We start from the raw sequence: 19704 nt of genomic DNA, 5'->3' as shown, positions 1-19704 counted from the left end.
ACTACGAGGTGGCGGCGCTGCCACCCATCTGCTGTCCCCACTAGCCAGAGCCTGTCCAGAGGCTCACTCCCAACACTGCAAGAGGAGGCTGCAAGCTTTGCTCTCAGGAAAATCCCTGGTAGATCATTCCAGAGAGAAGATGGTCACTTCACAGACGTGTACAGATCCCAACATGGAGACATGTTTACAGACTGCAAAAGCGAGGTGGAAGCACATCTTGCAAAGGAAGCATTTTAGGATGTGATGCTAGAAGGTGAGGCGCTGAGAGGTAAAAGAGTTTCTAGTGCAGGCTCACACTTGTATACGGAAAGGGATTTGTGACTGACGAGTGTTAAAAGTAGCCCCAACCACAACTGCTTCTCAATGTTATGCTCGCTCACTTGCACTCCTGCATCACGTAACTGGAAGTCTGTCTGCTCAGAGCCACAGCCCAGAAGCGAGAGGGGGGCCGTGCCAGGGGATGTCCTCCACTATCAAGATGGACAAGGCTGTCAGTCACCTGCTAGATACAACATCAACTCGAAGATGCACTGTCATCTCACACAGGCACCATCAAATGCATTCTGTGCAATGTACATAAGGAGACCCAACCAGGATGAGGAGGAAGGTAAGTGGTTCTTGCTCAGGCTACAGGAGGAAGGGCCACGAAGAGAGGCAGAGAGGCAGTCGAACATTCCTTCTTGTCCTTACCCTCGCAGCCCCTGTGTCCGCCAGACCCCGTGCAGGGCAGAGAGCACATTCCCACCAGCGGTGCTGGAACCAGCCTGCACAACAGGACAACAGATGAAGCCGTTATCGTAGGAAATTCCCAAAGTGATGTCCTCAGGTGCCTGGCCCCCAACCACTGTGTCCTAGTCTGCAATAGACTGGGGAGATTCTCTGGAACCGGGACCCCGGGAGCCCAGCAGACCAGAAGGCCCTCCGTTCAGGCCCACAGGTAAGCACCGACTGACCGGAAGTGCTTTGCCAGGCTCTCCCATCAGCACACTGGAGGCAGGGCTCAGCTGGGTAATTCACCCACCAGTGTCTGACAGGAAAGAGACAGAAAGCAACAGTAACTGATCTGAGAAGAATCAGGGACTCCTCAGTGTAAGTGGCCCAATTATCAACTTATCTAAGCGGCTCCTCACATTTAATGAGGAGTACTGTGACCAATACTCAGGTTTGCCCTTATCAACCTACATACTAGATTTCCGTCCTTATGGTTGCCCTCTTCCCTAAGGGTGTGTGTGCCTTTCTTTTCTATTGTTTGGCCCCAGAGAGGTTATGTGCATGGCATTCCAAGAAACCTTGATCCAGATTTTTTGGTAACAATTTGCTTTTTCATGAAAACCTTTTCAACAATTCTGATGACTGTCCTGATTCATCCAGTTAAGGCCAAGCATCATCTGAGCTCAGAGCCTCTAGCTTACTTGCTTCACTGGTATGAAGCCAGTCCACTCTGGGAGCCTCAAGTCTCTCCGGTAAAAACAGCAATCACTAGAAAGCACTATCACCATGCGAAGGCCCAGCCCTGATTCTTACAGAGTTATCAGTGAGAACGCTCTCTGAAAGGTAAAATGCTGCGCTGACACTGGGCACAGCAAGGACTATGGGTACCGTGCTATCAACGCCAGTCTCACTCGTGCCTCAGCAGGTTGGCTTAGGCTGCTGTTCCCAAGGAATATCCGCTTTCAGCCGCTGCATACACGCGAGCCCGAGGGCTGACACACGGCATCTGCTGTGTCTACGTTACATTCTCTTACACTTACCTTTGCCAACATGATTCTTGTTTTTGCCACATCCAGAGGTGTGGTGACCACAGCTGCAAATCCACCTGCACATATAAAAATACCCAACACATAAAGGAGGCATTGTTAACTGTGTTACATGGGGTGGTATAACTTTTACTTTATGATCCCTCATAGCTCTGCCAATATCACGTCCTTATCATTACGTCCACTTGACTGATTCAAGAAGAGGATGCACACGTGCAAAATGCACACACTGTTTTTGTAGTGATGGCAAACCGCACGTAACAGAGGGGACAGGAGACTGCTCTACACACTCAGGGAAAAAACAAAAATGAGGCCCCATAATTTATCTTGTTCAGTGGAGCAGCAGACCTGCATGTGCACACGACTGTGTGCCTGTGTTCACACACCTGCCATCGATATAAGAGGCTCACTGCTCCCAGCGCTTCTCATGGGGCCCCCCGCCTTCTACAGAACACTCTTCTCTAATGGGACTCCGAAATGCTTCAGTCTTTTCTAGTCTCAGAAAGATGGGCAAACAGAGGTATGCAGATTGCTGTAGGGACTTTCGGTATTGATGGCTAAATTCTTTTGAGTGAAAAGAGTAAAGAAAAGTGGCCAGGCACAGAGTAATGACATTCTGGGCCCTCCCCCCGCCCCAACATCCTGTCAGTTAGTCCTGATTCAACGGGCAATTTTCCTACGCTTCCTTCCCACCTTCTCTTCCACAGAATACTATTACTGCCAAACCAATTATTTTAATATCCGTATCTGTGGACAGAGGAATTGGAGGAGAAACCACAGTATATGGTGTCGATATTTTATTAAGAGTGATATAAAGATATGTTTTAAACCCAAAGAAGCCCTAAGGAGATAGAAATAGTAAACACAAAAGGGCTTTCTAAAGCTTCAGCCTGCGTGAGCTAGGTGAACAGAGCACATGCATGAAGGATGCTCCAGAGATAGCACCTCCTCCTCCCCCTCCAAATTTTGTGGCATGGGGACAATTGTAAAGGTCATCTGAGCTCTGCCAAATACCTTGCTAAACATGTTGCTGAAATAAGATTGTCACACAGAACCTTCTCCCTTTGGTAGCATCTATTAGGACACTGACTTTTTGAAAGATGTACCCATTTATGCTTTTATGTTTCATATTTAGTTACCCACAAAGGACACATATCTTAGGACTAAATATTATTAATTACATGAATATTAGAGTTCCCTTTTGCTATAGCCACTTTTGTGTTACAAATAAGTGAAACACTTTTTTTCCAGATTCAAAAGCTGTCTGAAATTCAGGTAGTACTGTATTAAATTTCAGGCAGCCTCTACTATCCAACCCTTTCCTCCCCCCTGAAATCTCACAGTATTCAGCTTCCCTTCCCTCTCTGGCTGCAAGAGTTAGCAGGGCCCAGTTGTAAAGGCTTTTAGAGTCAGAAAGACCAAGCCTTGAATGAAATCCCTACTCTACTAGTGGACTGGCCTTGGGGCCATACTTATTCTCTAGGTCAGCACCAAATGAGACACGTGCTTCTATCACTGCCACCCCCTGCTATGGGTGGGGAAACTGAAGCTCAGAGAGGTTATATAACTCACAGGTTTTGCTTAGTGTAGAGCTAAGACCTGAACCTGACTGACTCCAGACCGTGAGCTCACGGCCAGTGGTTGTGCCAGTGGCCTCAAGTTTTCTCATCTAGAAGACGCAGATAGCAGCAGGATCTGGGTCTACATGGGGCTGTGCAAAGTGTCTAGCCACGGTGCCTGGCGCACACCAGAGCTCAAAGGAACTGGCTCTTTTCTGCATGGGTAGGGATAATCTGTGATCTTCCTTCATGTCTCTAGCCCTGCACACACAGCAGACATTCAAAAATGCTTACTAGGTGCCCTGGACAAGGGTCTATAGATCTTACAAACCCAAGATTCCAACTCGTCCTCTGAAAGAGAGAAGGAAGGGGAAGCTCAGAGCCAATATTTGTGTTTACTTTGTATGTGGCATGTTGGACCTGTACTAGGTACGGTCATTAATTATTCTATCTCATTTGCATGGGTATTACTATTCCATATTACAGATAGCTTGCTCAGGGCCACACAGTAATGGAGCTGGGATTCAAAGTCACATGCATCTCAGCTCCAAAATTAGTGCACTTGCACTCTGATGACTCTGGTATGTGGTAAGACATTAAGCTGCATCCAAGTGTTAAAAATCAGAAGTACATACACCATTATCCTATTCGAAAATGGTCACAACCTTTCCTAAATCAACTCTGAAGACTTAAAAGTTGGCAAGGACATCACCTGTCCCGTCTGATGACCCAAGCTCTCCTGAGTCACACTGAAAACTACTTGCCTTCTAGTACATGCAGGTACTGTGTGTCAAACTCGGCTGGGAGAAGTTCCCCATCCCTTTACTGTGGGTGCTTGCTGCTAGGCTCTGAGAGACTTCTGCTTCATACAAGCGATATGAAGAAAAGCCAAAGACAAAAACAAATATGCCTAAATAGGTCCTAATTTTATGGCCATGATGGTAGCTGTATTTTATGCCAATTATTAAGAAATCAATGTTAATGTCTTCAAATGCCAATGACTGCTTTAATACACAGGCCTCACAATATTTTTTATGAGGCTGCAAAGAAGGGCCTGTGAAGACTGTGTAATAGAACAACGGGTCACAATGCGGAGGGCACTGGGGACCTATGCTTATAGTTAAAATGTAGTTATTTTCTATATTTTACTTAAGGGAACTGTAAACTGCGGTAATAAATACAGGGAACATGCTAACAGATAGGAAATAATTACTTGGTGCAGCAACTGTTNTTTTCTATATTTTACTTAAGGGAACTGTAAACTGCGGTAATAAATACAGGGAACATGCTAACATATTAGATAGGAAATAATTACTTGGTGCAGCAACTGTCNCCCCATGGTCCTCCGTCAAGTTCCTCCTAATCCTCCTATACGTGCAAACATATGATATTTGTCCTTCTCTGCCTGACTTATTTCACTCAGCATAACACCCTCAGGGTCCATCCATGTTGCTATACATGGCCAGATTTCATTGTTTCTCACTGCCATGTAGTATTCCATGGTATAGATAAACCACATCTTCTTGATCCATTCGTCTGTTGAGGGGAGGAGTTTTTAAATCTACATGCTATAAGAGATAATTTTGTGTAGAAACTCTACCAATATATTATTCTCTGAATGCAATGGTGAATGGGAATCGATGTGATGACAGCTTTTCATTTTCTGGGTATTGAGTGTTTCCACTGCAGTGGAAAGAATACCTGCCATCAATCGGCTCAGTCTCATAGATTATAAGCACTAAGACACACGTGACCTCACCTCGCCCTGCCGTGATCCCCGCTAAGGCTGGGAGGGGTGCATCTTATGTTATAGATAAGGAGCCGGGGACAGCGCTGAGGCCTGACAATTCTGAGTCCAGCAAGCTGGCCCACAGCAGGTGTGTGGCTCAGGGCAAGCCCCTTCCCTGCTCCACACAGAAGCTTCCATCAGTCACTGGAGCACAGGGCTGTTGGGCTGCACTCCTCAGGGGAGCCCCCAGACCGAAAGGGCCTGGCCCACGGGATCCTACTGCACAGTGGATGGCTGCTAAGTTTCTATTTCCCCACTTCTGACTAATCTAACTGCTTAGCATTCATTACAAAGCATTACTGGGAAAAAGGCATTGTAGTGAGTGCAAATTTCCTTACCAGAAACAATGCATTTGTAAGCAAATCTTTGAATGAGCTACTTCAGAAATGGGACCAGAGAATATACCCTTCTTACTTCAACACATGGAAGTTTTATGTTATTGCTAAATTTAACAAGTGCCCTTTCTTATCCAGGATGACTAAATTTCCATAATGTTCACTGTGTCCCCTGGAGGGAGTAAAAGAAAAAAAAAAAAAACACACACATTTCACGTAAGGACTGGGGAGTAAAGGCTCTTGACCTCTGGAAAGTGAATCAAGACCACCTACTCATTTAACACAGCTAATGACGAAGTGTCATGTGGAAACAATTACCCACCATAATCCATTTGAGCCGGTTTCAATTCTCAAGGCAAGATTCTTATTTTGGATTATCAATTCTACAAGTCAAATGGGTCCAATTATTAATAAAGAATCCTATAAAATACAAGTTTTCTGTTTCTAATCACCACAACCAAAACCCAGTCCAACAGCCATTAAACAAACTGGAAAAGAATCATTTCCTAATAAAGCTGACATCCTAAAACTACGTATCTCTTTACTGGGTACACATCTAAACGAGCAGTTTGCATTTTCTGGCATATCTCCACTTTCCTTTATTTCAACCGTAATTCTAACTCACCTTTATGTGCAAGAGCAAACTGCACTTCTCTCTGAGACTGCTAAACCTCATCACTTATTCAGTTCTGTAAAGCACCTGAGTTCTCATTACAGCCTCACTGGAAAATCCACATGATTTAGCGATGGAAAACACACCATCGCGCACTGTCACTTTGCTCTTGGTTTAACGTCTGGAAAACGCCCAGATGTTTAGATGTCCATATGCTCTCCACAGAGTGATCGAGCCTTCGATAAGCTGCTGAGCACCCTCAGCTCTCTCGACACTAGTTAATCTGTGGTGCTGTCAAACATGTCACACGAACCATGAATCACGGCCTTCTGCAGCAATCCCTGAAACCCCCGAAGCGCTGCTCACGGCAGACAGCTGCACACTGAGCCCTGCAGCCATGGCAAGTCTCTTCCCACAGAGGACTTTATAAATCATCTTTAAGATAATCCAAGGGCCTGAGTGAAGGCTTTAATAAAGATAAAAAGAAAAAGAAAAATTTGTCAAAAACAAATTGCTTGTCTTTCAAGCAGACACCTTTTTAGCAGGTTTTTTTCCCCTAAGTCACTCTCTTTTCTCAAACAACCAGTGGAACTCTCTTCATCTAAACAATCTGGAATGTCTAAAGAATGCTGTCTTTGCATAGTTAATATTTTTGCAATTTTCTCCCCCCTTCCGTCTTTCCCAGTATAATATAATCCTTTGCACCTGCAAAAGCTCCACAGACCGCTGACTGCCAACAATCCACCACGTGGTCCTGCCTCCAGGACCAGAGGGCCTGTGTTGAAGGAGAAAGAAAAAGACACGTTATTAAATATCTGAATTTATCGGAACCTCCCGTGGGTTAGCTCTGGGGATGGGAACTTAAGTGAGAAGCTATTTTGGTGACATTCCTTGCTGATGACATAAGTGATTTTCCCAAGGATTTAACTGCATTCTAAAAAAAAAAAAAAAAAAAAAACCTCAAAGAAACAAGGGTGACAGCTACATTCAAGTGCTCAAAGGAAACAATTTGCAGGACATGTGCATGATGTACACACATTTGTGTGTATGAGTACAAATAAAGACCGATCTCTAAGACAATGTAACATTTTAAGTATTTCCCCTATAATTCTAAACATATAAATAACATAATTCACCAATGAGTACAGAGCACTGTCTGCCACATTCCGCCGGGTTTTTTCTCTCAATCTTTATCCATGTTGCCCATGTCTGAAGGATGCTAATTCTGTTACTTATGTATGGACTGAAAATTCATCAAAACATTTTTTTTGCACTTTTCATGAAATAAATGGACGATTATACAAATAAATACACATTCCCAGTTTCAAACTAGGCAAAAGGATGGCAGAGACATGGTGCCTGGCTCACCCAGAGCTGATGGCCCAGCAGAGAAGATGCAGTCACATCCGACGGAGAACAGTGCTCTGAGCTGGCCACTGGTCTCGTCTCTCACTCCTAGTTACTACTCGCACCTCACAACACCCTAAGAGGTGGGCCCTGTTACATGTCAGCCACCTTTTACCTGGGCTAACAGCACAGCCTGCCCTCTGTTCTTTTGTTTTTGCTTTTGTTTTACTTTACTGAGGCTTAAGTACATATCCAACAAACTACACATGTTTAAAGTATGCAACTTTTCTCACTCTCTCTCAAACATGAAACCACTGCCATAATTACTGAATATGTCCATCACCTGCCAAAAGCTTTCTCTTGTCATTCCTCTTTCCTGCCTTCCCTCGCCACCCCCTAAACCATCTGTCATTCTATATTAGTTTGCCTTTTCTAGAATATATCAAATATATCACAATTAAAAGAAAACACCAAAATAAGTACTAATTTCTTACTTTGAATATCTCCCCACTGATGTTATATCTAGAACGTTGAGAAGGCTACTACAGAAATGGGGAAGATGCTATAGAAATAAATCAAGACATATATGGTCCTATTTGGTCAATTTCAACAACTTTTATTTGTGATTTATGCTTTTTTTTCTTCTTACCTCTGGATCCCTTTCATTCAGTAATCCCCCACCCCTCCAACCATCCAGCTATTCTCTGTACCTATGAATATTTTCTTTTTAGACTTCACATGAAAGAGATCATACATACAAGTGTGCCTGGGAAGCTCAGTCAGTTAAATGTCTATCTTCAGCTCAGGTCATGATCTCATGGTTTGTGAGTTCGGGCCCCAAGTCAGGCTCTGTTCTGACAGCTCTCAAGCTGAAGCCTGCTTGAGATTCCATGTCTCCCTCTTTCTCTGCCCCTCCCCTGCTTGCACTGCCTCTCTCTCTCAAAAAATAAACATTAAATTTTTTTTTAAAAAAAGAGTTCATACACTATGTATCTTCCTCAGATTTACTTCAGTTAGCATACTGCCTGGAGGATCCATCTATGTTGTCACAAATGACAGGATTTCATAGTTTTTTTTACGGCTGAAGAATACTTCATTGTGTATATATACACCACAATTTGTTTATCCATTCAGCCGTCAGTGGACGCTTAGAGAGTTTCCATATCTTTACTATAGTAAATAATGCTGCAGTGAACACAGGGATGTAAATATCTTTTCAAGTTAGTGTTCTTACTTCCTTCAGATAGGTACCCAGAAATGGGACTGCTGGATGACATGGCAGTTCTATTTTTAATTTTTTTTTTATTTTAAATGTTTTATTTATTTCTAGGAGAGAGAGAGAGATAGCGTGAGCAGGGGAGGGTCAGAGAGAGAGGGAGTCACATACTGAAACAGGCTCCAGGCTCTGAGCTGGCAGTCAGCACAGAGCCCGACGCGGGGCTCGAACCCACGAACCGCGAGATCATGACCTAAGCGAAAGTCGGACGCTTAACCGACTAAGCCACCCAGGTGCCCCAGAGAACAACTTTTCTCAGACACCTAACTATGCAAATTACTTAATTAGATATATAACAATGTGTGGTATCAGAGGGCTCCCAACATTTCCTTCCACCTAATGAGAATGATTACTTAAAAAGTGTATTTATTAAATTCACTAGACTACGAACACAATTGCTAAATCGATTTTCATAACCTTCTTATGGAAAGAGAGAAGCTATAAAATATTTTATCACACATAGGTTTGTGAAGATAACCTTGCTACTGAGTGTAGTACTTTTCCAGTAAATGCTTTAATGTTTGCAAATATCTCTGTGCTTTTGCGGAAAGCATTATTTTCTCTATAACTCATGTAAGCACTGGGGGCACTGGAAGAAACAAAAAAAGAACATTACCTTTTTACATTAGAGATGGAAAAATGAGCATTTTATCAGGCAGAAGCCAGTTTTAACACCATGACTTTATTTGCTGACTTTTTAGAACAGGAAAATGAAACATAAACTGGACTTTAGTGATGACTTAAGTCATCTTCAGTTAATCTACTGGTATTTCCTTGGGCTCCCAAAAGCAGAAGTTTACTCAAAACAAACTGAAAATATTATTAATAATGCTGACTTTATAAGCGATAATTAAGGAGAAATAACAAGATGTGCCTTACATGTCATACAGAAGAAGGGGAAAAATCAAAGATGTTATGTAATTCATAAATTCAACATTTACTGAGTAGTTACTGGCTATCAGGCACTTTTTTCAAAGGAAAAAAGAGCAGTCCCTAGGTCTAATGTGTGACAGGGGTACAGTGTGGGCAGAAAAGGGTTATAACACAGAGAAGGATGGCGACAGAGAAGGCTTCACACAAGTGCCTGTTGTAATCTAGGAGGAAAAATTTGCTTGTGGTGGTGGGGGGACACCTAACCAAAATAGACTCTGATGACTGAAGACACAATTTAAAAATAGAATCTCCACAGATAAGCCTAACTGTCCACCACCACCTGGCCTGAATAATTTAGTCTAAGAACATATAAAGAAATCATTTTGTATTTGGAGAAAAAAAAATCTCTAGAACCAAAAGGTTTAGAATCCAGTGAGAACCTTCAGTGGCAGACAGAGAACATAATAGAAATAACAATTATGAACACTTGCAGAGAACTTATTTACGTTCCAGGCACTGAGCACTTTACATACATTAACTCATGTTACCCTACAACCCTTCTGAGGTATGTGTCTTTTTATCCTCATTTTACAGACATGGAAGTGGAGGCTCAGAAAAGTTAGGTAACTAGCCAACGTGTAAACAGACAGCAGCAGAAGTGGGATGGGTGAGACATTCTGGTACAAAATAGAAACAAGTGGACTTGAACCTGCAGGGCAGAGCTGTCTAGACAACAAACAGAATGGTATCTGTAAGACACATTACTTCCAAACATAGACCATAATTTCTTCTGGAAGGATACTCAAATACCCAAGTGAATGAACAAACTCTGTCTCTTCCCAACACATCTTACTTTAAGTCACAGGAGTGCAACTTTTTTTTTAATGAGGAATTGTCTCAAATGAAAAAAACCTTGGAAAATATTGAGATCACACTAAAAAGATGAATGTTATGTACAGATATTTCACTTGGGAGGTACTTTCAAATTCATAAGCACGACCACCAGTAACAACAAAAACCTGACTGGTAAAAAGTACTGCACATGAATTATCAAAGTATTGTGAAATTACAAATTTGCTCATCAATGTGCAGATCCACAAAAAAAAAAAAAAAAAGAAAGAAAGAAAAACTGGCTGTGAAGACAGGAAAGGTCTACTCAGTGGAAACGTAAATATTATTGTTAGTGACTTTTCAACAATTTGAGTCGACTGGAAAATAGAATAAAGACACAGTGCAGGCAACAGTAGGAATGATTACCAGTGACAATAGTAGTTGCCACTTGCTGAGTTCCTAGCAAGTTCCAGGCGCTTTGCTAAAGATTTTTATAACTCTTATTTAGTTTTGGAAAATGTATATGATCTGCAGACACAGGTGTGGGGGCAGTGCTAAATGATAGTAAGCAAATGGCCAAAGGTCACAGAGACAGTAAAGGAGAGCTGAAGCTGGCTGGGGACCTCCCCAAAGCCACGTGCCTTGTAGACAGGATAACCTATATGCAACATGTTAAGTTCCTCACTACCGGACACAGCTCAACTTCTAATACAGCCACATGACAATATGTAAGTTATTAAAGAAAATATTTTGAGGTCCGTAAAAGTTGTTAAAATAGTATGGGTTTGTACTGAAGGATTTTTCTAAGGACCTATTTGAACACCAAAACATTTTAAATTGCCAGAGTTTCTCAACCTAAATAGGTATTTCCACCGCCATGGAGGTCTCCTGGTTCCAGGGCAGGCAGATAAATGAGCAGCGAGTGTGAGGATGAGGGACAGCAAGGGAGCCCAAATGTGAAAAACCAGAGCACTGGGAGTCTCAACTCCCATGATGGAGGCTGTGCACCAAAATAAGCAGAGGTAAAAAAGCAGATGGCCATCCTTTCCCTTGTACTGGCTTACTTACCCCAACTCAATGTCCTGGTTTTTTTGTTTTTTTCAAATAAAAACTAAAATTTTCAGAGGAATCCATGTACATTCGTTACCACCTCAGCTCAAAGAGAAATCTCAAGTGGAAGTAATGAGACAGGCAGAAACTGTTCTTAATGCTGCATATGTGGTTGTTTTTGGATTAGGAAGGTAAGTGACAACAGGCAGCCATGCTTGTGGCCAAACAGCAAGATTCTAGACTAAGAGCAAACAATCTACTTTGCTCACCATTATCCTCACAGGTGCCTGGGGTCTGGTTCACAGCTGAGTTTCTGTAACTTTTCTTAAGTTTCCGTAACCTAGCTTGAATAGAAAATATTTCCAAGAGCTTAGATAGAAATTTCACTTGGAAGTAATTTTAGCCCTACAGAAAAGTTGCAACAATAATATAGTTCCCATATACCCTTCACCCAGCTTCCCCTAATGTTGACATCTTAAATGACTATAGTACAATGATCAATACAAAAGGACTGAAATAGGCACCATACTACTAACATACAGACTTTGAATTTCATTGTTCATACTGTTTAAAGGTATTCAATTTTTAACATGCGCTTTTTTCAAAAATCAACATTATTTATACCGTCCAGTAAGCTATCATGAGGAATCCTGATACCTACTGGTGGCACAACACAACAGTCAGGTTGTCCTAATATTTCCCAGCGATTCTTCACTCACTGCTCAAGGCCTGTTAGAGGAAGAACAGCATGACGTAATTGGCTCCCCAACCCCACCACCCCTATGACTACTAGCCCAAGTATTCATTCAAAGGGTAGAAAGCCAACACCAAGGGCAATGCTATGAAATGGCTAGGAGTGCAGGCCCGGGTCAGGCGTTTTCTATTAAAGTATAACGAAGCATGAAGAGAAGGCTTTGTTTTTCACTTCAAAAGACCCACCCAAACGTACACTATTGTCCTATAAATGAATTAACAAATTGAAAATAAGTGTTCTGGCTTTCGTGTAGGGGAGCTCAGTCTGGGACTTCAGCTGCTGTATCCAGTAGCAGTTATGCAGCTTCCAGTGCTGCAAGCTTATGCAATTTTACCGGTGCTTTTGTGGGGACAAGGAAAGGCATGTATACAGGATCGTCTCCTTGAGCTCACATTAAGAGCCTCAGATGACAACTTATTTACATGACAGAAAAGACAATCCTCTGTGCAGGCCTTAGTGTTGTGAGTCCACCAGCAAGCAGAATGTCGTGGAAACACGCTAATGCTCTCCAGGCTGTAGCCGACAGGGCCCCTGTGGGACAAACGTACACCAGGAACAGCAAACAGGTTCTACCTCCAGGACTCTGAGTGATGGAGGTGAACAAGGCTTTCAGGCGAGCATGCCAAGTGGTTCAAAGGTTCCGCTTAGGGTCAGCTAGACGGAGGCCTCTGAGCAATGGGGGTCGCCTGCCGAGACAGAGCCCATAGCAGCAATGCCATCCCAGTGCATACCGAAGCCAAACAGACTAAACAAGCACCAAAAATGCTTACAAATAACTAGAAAGCAAATTTAAAAAACAAAAACAAAGCTACCTCCTTTTTTCTCACTTTACAGAGGTTTCATGTTAACCTACAGATGAGTGCTTTGAAGTCAATTAGTGGCAAGGTATACAAACTCCCAAAAAACTGGAATCATTATAGGCATTAAAAAAAAACATTTTTAACATTTATTTATGAGAGACAGAGAGAGATCATGAGCAGGGGAGAGGCAGAAAGACAGGGAGACACAGAATGGAAGCAGGCTCCAGGCTCCTGGCTGTCAGTACAGAGCTCAATGCAGGGCTCGATGCAGGGCAGGAGCTCACAAACCACAAGACCATGACCTGGGCAGAAGCTGGATGCTTAACTGACTGAGCCACCCGGGTGCCCCTAGGCATTTTTAAAGTGCTGTGTTTGATAATCCGATTAAACTAAAGCACGGCCAACTCCCCTCTTTTCTCACACTCTGTCTTGGAAAAAAATTACTGTGACTCATCACAGTCATTGTCTATGGGACCAATCCTTCCTATTTATCTTCTTACGGTCACAAACTTGCCCAGGGAGAAAATAAATGTAAAAAAGAAAGAAGACAAAAGAGGAATCCTGGCGTGCTTTTTACTGTTTTTGCCAGAGGACCCTAACGCCCTACCCTCTAAGATGCCCAGTGGTGAGGCAGGCTTCAATCTGACCTTTAGGAACAGCCCACATGGGATGTGCTGGGTGTCGTCATCACTGTGGCTTCTCAAGTGCAGCTAACATGGTTGAGTGGCAGCTGGGGGCCCAGGCCACGGGGGGCGGGGGCGGGGGGCCATGCTGGGGGGGGGAGCCAGGGCTCCGGAAGCCATGACCTTGCCAGCTACCCTCTCAGGGCCCCTGCTAAACATGCTGCTCCTCCACCCTACTTAGTTTTCCTGGACATTGTTTTTCACTCTCTGCCTTGGCCAAACCACACAAAACAACAACTTTCAAAACATTTTGCTTGCAGACTGAATAACACCTAAAAGTAGGAGGAATTTATTTTCCTAACTCCCATATTATGGGATCTCTCTCTCACTCTAACTCAGCAGCCCTAGAAATAAGAAAATGTTACCTATTACTTTTATAAACTGAATGAAAGGACACTGTAAGATTCTAATTTCTTTTCTTTTTTGCACAAAGTGTCCCATATCTTCCAGGATGCGAATTGAGAATTCTTATGTTCTTGTAGTTTCTGAATTGTTCAAAAATGCCTGCTTCATCCTGTCAATTTGCTAAAATCCGTATCAGCTCCTTACATTCTGACCTGACTGGTGGTCTGGACATACAACAAATACTTGCTCTTATTTTCAGCTATTTTCCTCCATAGTGATGTAGTTAATCTAGGGTACAAGCTCAGTGAGGCAAAAATTCTCTCTCTCTCTCACACACACACACACGCACACACGTGTCAAACAAAACAAAATCTGTTAGCCTTCCCTTGTCAATCTTTAGCATGCCTTTATTAGCAATCTATGTTTTGACCAAACATGTCCATGCAGAGACTAGACATGAAAGGTAGTATATGAGGACAATGAGCACTGAGCACATTCTAAACTACTATTAGATTTTTTTTATTTTAATATGTACTTATTTTTGACAGAGAGAGAGACAGAGCATGAGCAGGGTTGGGGCAGAGACAGAGGGAGACAAACAATGCGAAGCAGGCTCCAGGCTCTGAGCGGTCAGCACAGAGCCTGACACGGGGCTCGAACTCACAAATTGCAAGATCATGACCTGAGCCAAAGTTGGACACTTAACCGAATAAGCCACCCATTCGCTAAACTACTATTACTCAGGATGCTAAAAAGTGTAGGAGAATTTTATTGGGTGTTAAGATAGTGATAGACATTTTAAGTATTATCAATGCAAGAATTAAAAACAATACACAACTTATTTACTCTTCAACTTGAATAAAAATAGGTTTTTCTAAAGTATAACTTCTAAAAACATTTACTTATAAATAAAAAATCTAAGTGATGACTTTTACACATTGTATTATAGCTCAAAGAATAATTCCCTGACCAGATTTCTAATACAAAGCTCTCATTTCATCTTTTTATATATATATATATATCTTTCTGAGAGAGAGAGAGAGAGACAGTGTGAGCAGGGGAGGGTCAGAGAGACAGGGAGACACAGCATCTGAAACAGGCTTCAGGCGCTGAGCCAGCAGTCAGCACAGAGCCTGACGTGGGGCTCGAACCCACAAACCATGAGAACATGACCTGAGCCGAAGTTGGACGCTTAACCGACTGAGCCACCCAGGTGCCCCTCATCTTAAAAACTCATCAGCATGGTGTCATAGTCTTACATAACCAAAATGATTTTATTTTCATTTTGCTTCAACAGTTGCATCTGAACTTAAAGCCTACATTTCTTCTAGTTAATGCTTTGCAACTTTATAACAACTTGGGGCTAGAAGCCTATTTAGACCTAACAATCCTCTATACTACACTGCTACTTCTGTTAAATATTCAGATAATACAAAAAAGATGACATTCTTACAGGGAATTCTATTGTATCCTTCCAAAGCAGGCTTATTGTTGACCTAGAGCTCAGTCAGAATAAACATGTATGTTACAGTTGTGAACATACTTCCAAAAGAAACTAATTTTAAATGAAACAGTTCATATATATGATTATCCAACTTTGCACTAAACTTGAAACAAGAATGCTAACCTTCAATTAGTGAATCATTACAAACGCCTACAGCTGTAAAAGAACTATTAACAATATAAACATATATATAAACAAAAGACAGAGTTCCTTCCTCCAAAAGCAAAGAACTACAAGAAATTAAACACAAACATGTAGAAAAATGTGGTCTACTATTATTACCTCTCATTACCATCAACAACCTGTGCTCACCAGTGGTCGGTCACAGGACTGACTCCTGAAGTGAACACTGGTGAATCCCTACCCAAGGACAGGAGAGCCATGGATGCTTGGGAGAGTCCGTCTAAGAAATATGTCACCCAGGGGTTTTAATCCTTATGCTATCAAGTTAAGGAATCAATGCAGTTTGAAGAAGTGGCTTAAATAGGCAGATTTGATGTAACATAGCCTCAACTTTTTACCAAGTTTTGAGCTCACATAACAGCAAAAACATTACTGAAGATGTGCTATAGGCAATGCTATGTATAAAATGGCTAAGAACATCAGCTCTGCATTCAGACTGCCTGGGTTCAAATCCCAGCTGTACCCTTAAACATTTAATAAACTGTGGCGTTGGGCAGGACACTCGAACTATTCCTCAGTGTCCACATGTCCCAAATGAAGGTGAGCTAACAACACCTATCCCAAAACTGTCATGAAGATTAAAAGGAGATAATCCATGGAAAGTGGTTATCATGGCTCCTGGTGCATTTTAACTTTGAGAAATGTTGGGTATGATGATGATTTTTATTACTACAGTTATTATCATTAACAATGTTAACACAGTAAAAGGGTGCTGGACAGGAAATTGAGACTTGGATTACCAGATGAAAGACAACCTCTCTGAACCACTTTTCCTTTTGTAGTGCAGACGACAAGACCTCTCACCCCGGGTTTGAGTGATGTGAATGAGATGCTAATAAACATGCAGTACTTAACTTAGCCCAGTGCCTGGCATATAGTAACTGCTCAATACACAACTGATACCTTTTTTTTTTTTTTTATGGTTAGGGCATAGTGATTTACTACAAATGTACAAGAACATGTGGATGGCAGTTACATAATGTGCTTTTTAGCCATATAGTACTGTTCCCTATAGTTTTTTTTTCTTTACAAATAGTTTATTGTCAAATTAGTTTCCACATAACACCCAGTGCTCATCCCCACAAGTGCCCTCCTCCATGCCCATCCCTCCCTCCCCCCCACATCCATCAGTCCTCAGTTTTTGTCAGCATTCAAGAGTCTCTCGTGGTTTGCCTCTCTCCCTTTCCCCCACCATTTCCCCCCTTCTCCTCCCCCATGGTCCTCCGTTAGCTTCCTCCTAATCCTCCTATACGTGCAAACATGTGATATTTGTCCTTCTCTGCCTGACTTATTTCGCTCAGCATAACACCCTCAAGGTCCATCCATGTTGCTACACATGGCCAGATTTCATTCTTTCTCATTGCCATGTAGTATTCCATGGTATACATAAACCACATCTTCTTGATCCATTCGTCCGTGGATGGACACTTAGGCTCTTTCCATGTTTTAGCTATTGTGGAGAGTGCTGCTTTGAACATTGGGGTACATGTGCTCCTATGCAACTGATGTCTTTTTAACATTCAGGTGATACAAGGGCCTAACTGAATAAATTATTAAAATTAAAATGCTAGGAAGGGAATAAACAGGTGCTATGATTCCTGAGGAGGGAAGAAGAGAAAGTCTTCCTTCAAAAAAGGGTAGAAAGGGAAGGTCTGTCTCCAGTGACATATGGCCAAGGCGGGGGGGAAGGAGAAGGAGCTGGCCAGGAGAGAAGCCTGGCCAAAGACCTAGAATGGAAGCTGAATGAGGGAAGGGATGGTTGTCAGTCCTCTTTACCATACTATCCCCAGATCTGAGAACATGCCTGGCATGCAGCAGGCACACTGCCAGTGAGTAGTGCTCAATAATGAAGTTAAAAGAGCATTTCTGGCAGAGGGCACAACAAAGGTCACGGTCCAGAATTAAGCAGCACCCCGCTGTGAAGGGAAGGCAGCCATAAGTGGAGAGAGCGTGGCTGCGGTGTGGTGGGCGGGTCTCACCTCTTGTCTCACTCTGGTTGCTGTGAGAAGAAGGTATTTTAGAGAAGCAAGAACGGAATCAGGGGCCAGAGTGCCAAATGAGACAAGAGGTAAGTGAGAGGCCTCTTGAGAGCAGTGGACGTGGTGACAGGCTGGGTTACCAGGATGAGAGGAATGGAGAACTGGGGAGTGATACAAATTCACAGCCTCCTACTTCACCAAGCAACAGACGCCTGTTCTACTTACTGAGAAGGGAACCACAGGAGAAGAACCGGCTGCGGAGAAGGAGCATAAAAGCCAAGAGTTGTGTCCAGAACTGGTTCCCCTGAGGCATGTTGAGTGAGGATGTCAACTAGGAAGCTGGTCGCAAGAGGCTCTGCCTCAGAGGAGGCCGTCCATGACAGAGCTGTAAATGTGCAAGTCGTTTATGTAAGGACAGCAGTCAAAGCCAAGGGACAAGATGAAATAATAAGGGATGGGTCTTTGTCGGGTAATAACAGCCACGTAATCTATCACGTTTCTCTTCTGGTTGGGCTGCCAAGAAGTTCCAAACACAACATAAATCTTAAAGGAAAATTTTCTTCCTGGGAATTCCGGACATGATAATCTACCCCTTTTACTCTTCCTCTTCTTTACAAGGTCAGTCTTCTTACATGCTAACTCTTTATGTGCAATGAGAAAGGCAAAACAGAAAAAATGAGGCAGTATAGTGACAGGCCTGGGGGAGTCAGAAGGACTGGCCCCCACATTTCCTCACCAAGTCTCCAATTACAGACATATTACCTCAGCGTTACACAGGGGGAGAGGGGGGTTGTGCCTCTCTGATCAGCTCCAAGCTCCTCAAAGGCATCAAGCCTCTTATTCATCTTTGCATTGCACTGCTGTGAAATGGGCCAATATCCAGCTGGGAGTGCGCACCATCTGTCACCCGTCTGTAAACACAAGGGGCTGAGGCCTTGCTCTAGTATGCTAAAGCTCAGTTCTCAATTGTTTTAAACACAGCACAGTGTGTGATTAAATACCAGAAAGTAATGCACACAAATGTCAGGTAAGTATGGATAAATCTTCAAGGCCTGGATTAGAAGACTTCAAGGAGGGAAGAAATAGCAAAACTCAACTGCGTTTGGAAGATGCACAGTGTCTGGAGATGTGAAAGCATATTTCAGAAAGCAGCCAAAAAAACAGAAGCAGGAAGGAGTCCATTCTGGCTGGAGGGAAAGGATTTTGAACAAAGTACAGGGAGAAGAGAACTGGAAAGAACAGTGAAGACACAGAGTGGACCAATCACTTCTAGTTTTAGAGTTTCAGAAAGTTACAAACCGCTGAGAACTTAGATGTTTAATGAAGATCACATAAATTCAATCCGTAGAACGGATAAGAAGGTAAAGAAAGTGTCATGACTTAGTCTTCTAAGCTAATAAGAATCCGATACGAAGGAGGCCGCAGGTTCCAAACAGTGAGTCCACCAAACTGTGGTGAGTGATGTGCTGCGGAGAAAAAGAGCTCATGAGATTATAACCGAGCATCTGAGACCACTGGGTCAGCAGATGAGCAGTATGCTCCACAGAAATGCAGGCAGCAGGAGGAAGGGATTTTTAGAAAAAGATGGTACCTTTCACTCTAGGCAGAGTAAGTTTCAGATGACAGCGGCCACTCCGTTTCCAGGCCCCTACCCCTTGCCGCACAACACGTATGCGATCTGCTCCAGTCCTTGTGGGGAAGAATTTTCCTAAGTAGTATTCTCACAGAAACACAATAGAGAAAATCCTCCATACATTATAATCTCTCTATGGGTACAAAAGCAAATGTGAATGTTATGTTTATGTAAAATCATAAACCTAAAAATAAAAGAAGTGGCCAAAACGGTCTACTTCTACAAAACACTGTGAGTTCACATTTGGACATTTAAACCAAAAAATATTGTTATGGGAAAAGATGCTCAATATTGTTTAGCCATGAGAGAATTGCACATTAAAACCACAATGAAATACCAGCATACTATGAGAATAGCTAAGAGGATTTTTTAATCTAATGATATAACAAGTAA

General features: G+C 42.6%; 1 protein-coding gene across 5 annotated transcripts in view; it reads right to left on the bottom strand.

The window, feature by feature from the left end:
- Positions 1 to 19704, bottom strand: part of SLC25A26 (solute carrier family 25 member 26) — a 120459-nt gene that overhangs the window by 3490 nt on the left and 97265 nt on the right. For all 5 annotated transcript variants that reach the window (XM_077770594.1, XM_077770595.1, XM_077770598.1 and 2 more), the window contains 3 exons: positions 6759 to 6828; positions 1752 to 1816; positions 691 to 764 (listed from right to left, as the gene is read on the bottom strand). In XM_077770594.1, the coding sequence (XP_077626720.1) occupies positions 691 to 764; positions 1752 to 1816; positions 6759 to 6828 (209 nt within the window). The remainder of the gene's footprint in view (positions 1 to 690; positions 765 to 1751; positions 1817 to 6758; positions 6829 to 19704) is intronic.

Source organism: Crocuta crocuta, unplaced genomic scaffold, assembly GCF_008692635.1.
Source record: "Crocuta crocuta isolate KB4526 unplaced genomic scaffold, BGI_CrCroc_1.0 scaffold126, whole genome shotgun sequence".
Taxonomy (NCBI): Eukaryota; Metazoa; Chordata; class Mammalia; order Carnivora; family Hyaenidae; genus Crocuta; species Crocuta crocuta.
This window is presented reverse-complemented; position numbering and strand designations above follow the sequence as displayed.